Source organism: Colobus angolensis, unplaced genomic scaffold (assembly GCF_000951035.1).
Source record: "Colobus angolensis palliatus isolate OR3802 unplaced genomic scaffold, Cang.pa_1.0 Scaffold116, whole genome shotgun sequence".
NCBI classification, from domain to species: Eukaryota; Metazoa; Chordata; class Mammalia; order Primates; family Cercopithecidae; genus Colobus; species Colobus angolensis.
In genome coordinates this window covers 6297458-6300546 of record NW_012112697.1, presented here as the reverse complement: position 1 = coordinate 6300546, position 3089 = coordinate 6297458, and the positions used below count along the sequence as shown (strand labels likewise).

Genomic DNA, 3089 nt, shown 5'->3' with positions numbered 1-3089 from the left:
AAGGAATTAGACTAGGCCGTCTTGCCCGGGCTTTTTAAGAAACCCCACCAACCCCCCGGGTAAGGAGCACCGCTCTCCCAACCGCGGGTCCAGGGCGTGTACGGTTTTCAGCTTGGCCTCTTCCTTCGCCCTACTCTGGACTTGCGGGTCGGCGCCGGCAGGGGCGGGCCTCGGCAGGGCCACGCTGCCACGCCCAGTGTCTCCGCCCCCTCATTTAAATACGCGGCGCCGGCGAGTGCGTCGAGCTCGCCGCGGACCTAAGATGGCGGCGTGTGGACGTGTACGGAGGATGTTCCGCTTGTCGGCGGCGCTGCAGCTGCTGCTGCTGCTAGCCGCGGCCGGGGCCGAGAAACTCCCCGGCCAGGGCGTCCATAGCCAGGGCCAGGGCCCCGGCGCCAACTTTGTGTCCTTCGTAGGGCAGGCCGGAGGCGGCGGCCCGGCGGGTCAGCAGCTGCCCCAGCTGCCTCAGTCATCGCAGCAGCAGCAGCAGCAACAGCAACAGCAGCAGCAGCAACAGCAACAGCAGCAACAGCCTCAGCCGCCACAGCCGCCTTTCCCGGCGGGTGGGCCTCCGGCTCGGCGAGGAGGAGCGGGGGCTAGTGGGGGCTGGAAGCTAGCGGAGGAAGAGTCCTGCAGGGAGGACGTGACCCGCGTGTGCCCCAAGCACACCTGGAGCAACAACCTGGCGGTGCTCGAGTGCCTGCAGGATGTGAGGGAGGTGAGGAGGTGGGACGAAGCCGGGAGGGCCAGGCCTGGTGCGGGCCCGAGGGTGTTGCCAGCCTTGGAAGACGCTGACGCCGGTCGGCTGCTTTTCTCGCTTCCTCTGTGCTGCACTCGCTCCTTCCCTCTTTGCTCCTCATTCCCAGGCGCATTCAGGAAAAAGGATCCCACCCCCACTTCTTCATTCCCTCGCCCTTATTTCCCTCCCTGTTGCCGGGGTCTAGGACGAAGACCTGGGCTCCTGGCCTCAATCCGCCGAGGCCCAGAGCGTTGTCTCTTCGCTCCTGTCTTGTGTGTGATCCTTTATACAGAGTGTCTCCTCGCCAAAGACCAGTTTAGAATTTTGCCATCAGTTTCTACTAAGACAATTTGTGGCAAGCCATTTAAACATAAAAAAATGCTTGGCGTACTTAGGCTGTAAAGAACGATCTGTTTATTAGCAATAGGTGTTTGAGCTGCTGTTTACTACAGTAGATGTAATTCGCAAATCCATCTTCTTGCTGAAATTAATGTATGCTTTGTTTTCTTCACTTCCTTTGGTCAGTTTGTGTTGAACCCCATGTTTAAGCTGTTAACTCCGAGTGACTTGGCGCCCCAAAGCTTGAAAAGTTGGGGAAGCATTTGAAGCTGTGTTTGTGACTGGGTTATGGGGTCTTGCCTTTCTGAGGTCTCAATGTGATTTAAACAGTATCTCTTAATGAAATCTAGATTTGCCATTGCTTGGTGTGATTCAGTTAAGTGACGCTGATAATTTATAATCTAGGTTTAATGCTGCAGACTATAAGTGCATATTTGACAATTCTCAAAGTTTGGGAGCAAATCTGACAGTAGTAACTTTTTCCAGAGGTGTAGGTATTAGAATTAGCCCTAAAGGTTGATACATAGAATAAAGCTGGTACTTGATACTGTTTTTAGTTTTTTTTTTTTTAATTGTAGTATCAGATTTGTTTAAGGCGTTCAAGCTATAGGAAGACCACTGACTTGTAGAAATTTGCTACTCTTGGCATTTCCCCCGTTCATCTCATGCTCTAGTATTCTATACAAAAGCAATTCAGATAGAGACAAAGACATACATAAGCAGGAGACAGAAAGAAAGGAAGTTTCCAGAGCCACTGGAAATGTGAGGCCTTACCTGACTTCTCATCTTCAGCTTGAAGACTAGAAGGATAGTCCTCTGGTAGATACAGCTAAGATTCCTAACTCGGGGTGTCAAACTCTTTGGAATTTTCTTTTTGCTCTTTGAGGACACATAATAGATGTCGTTTCATCAAACTAGGATCCTAATACTAGTGACCAAACACATTATTAGTGGTTTGTGGTAGAAACAGCACTTTATTTATTTATCTATCTATTTATTTTGAGACGGAGTCTCACTCTGTCGCCCGGGCTGGAGTGCAGTGGCCGGATCTCAGCTCACTGCAAGCTTCACCTCCCGGATTCACTCCGTTCTCCTGCCTCAGCCTCCCGAGTAACTGGGACTACAGGTGCCCGTCACCACGCCTAGCTAATTTTTTGTATTTTTAGTAGAGACGGGGTTTCACTGAGTTAGCCAGGATGGTCTTGATCTCCTGACCTTGTGATCTGCCCGCCTCGGCCTCCCAAAGTGCTGGGATTACAGGCGTGAGCCACTGTGCCCAGCCAGAAACAGCACATTATTAGGGAAAGTGGCAAAAAGTGCCTATTCAAGGAGTGTATATATCCTTCTTCATGTATATTCCGGACATGTGGAAACCTCCACTTAAAGGAGGCACTTTTATGCTCCAGAGGAGGAAAGGTGCCATGTAAATTGGAAATGGGAGTTTTGGGGGTTTAGGGGGAGGGAGAGGAGCCAAATTCCCAATTTAATGTTTTTTCCTCCAGTTTTTACATACAGAAATAATGAAAGAAGAGTACTGTGAACACCTGTGTGTATTCTTCAGGAGGTGGAGTTATTTTTAAACTTCTTTTCTTTTTCCTTTTTTTTTTTTGATGCAGAGTCTCACTCTGTTGCCAGGCTGGAATGCAGTGGCATGATCTCGGCTCACTGCCACCTTCACCTCCCGGCTTTAAGCAGTTGTCCTGCCTCAGCCTCCTGAGTACCTGGGACTACAGTCGCGTGCCACCACGCCCAGCTAATTTTTGTATTTTTAGTAGAGACAGGGTTTCACCATTTTGGCCAGGATGGTCTCGATCTCATGACCTTGTTATCTGCCCACCTCGGCCTCCCAAAGTGCTGAGATTACAGGTGTGAGCCACTATGCCCACCTTATTTTCTTTTCTTTTTTTTTTTTTCTTTTTTTTGAGATGCCCGGGCTGGAGTGCAGTGGCATGATCTTGGCTCACTGCAAGGTCCACCTCCCAGGTTCATGCCATTCTCCTGCCTCAGCCTC

At 50.6% G+C, this 3089-nt stretch overlaps 1 protein-coding gene across 1 annotated transcript in view; it reads left to right on the top strand.

The window, feature by feature from the left end:
• The first annotated feature begins 218 nt into the window (after window positions 1–218).
• GLG1 (golgi glycoprotein 1) overlaps window positions 219–3089 on the top strand; it is a 171649-nt gene continuing 168778 nt past the window's right edge. The window contains exon 1 of the mRNA XM_011962462.1: window positions 219–718. Within this exon, the coding sequence (XP_011817852.1) occupies window positions 263–718 (456 nt within the window). The 5' untranslated portion in view covers window positions 219–262. The remainder of the gene's footprint in view (window positions 719–3089) is intronic.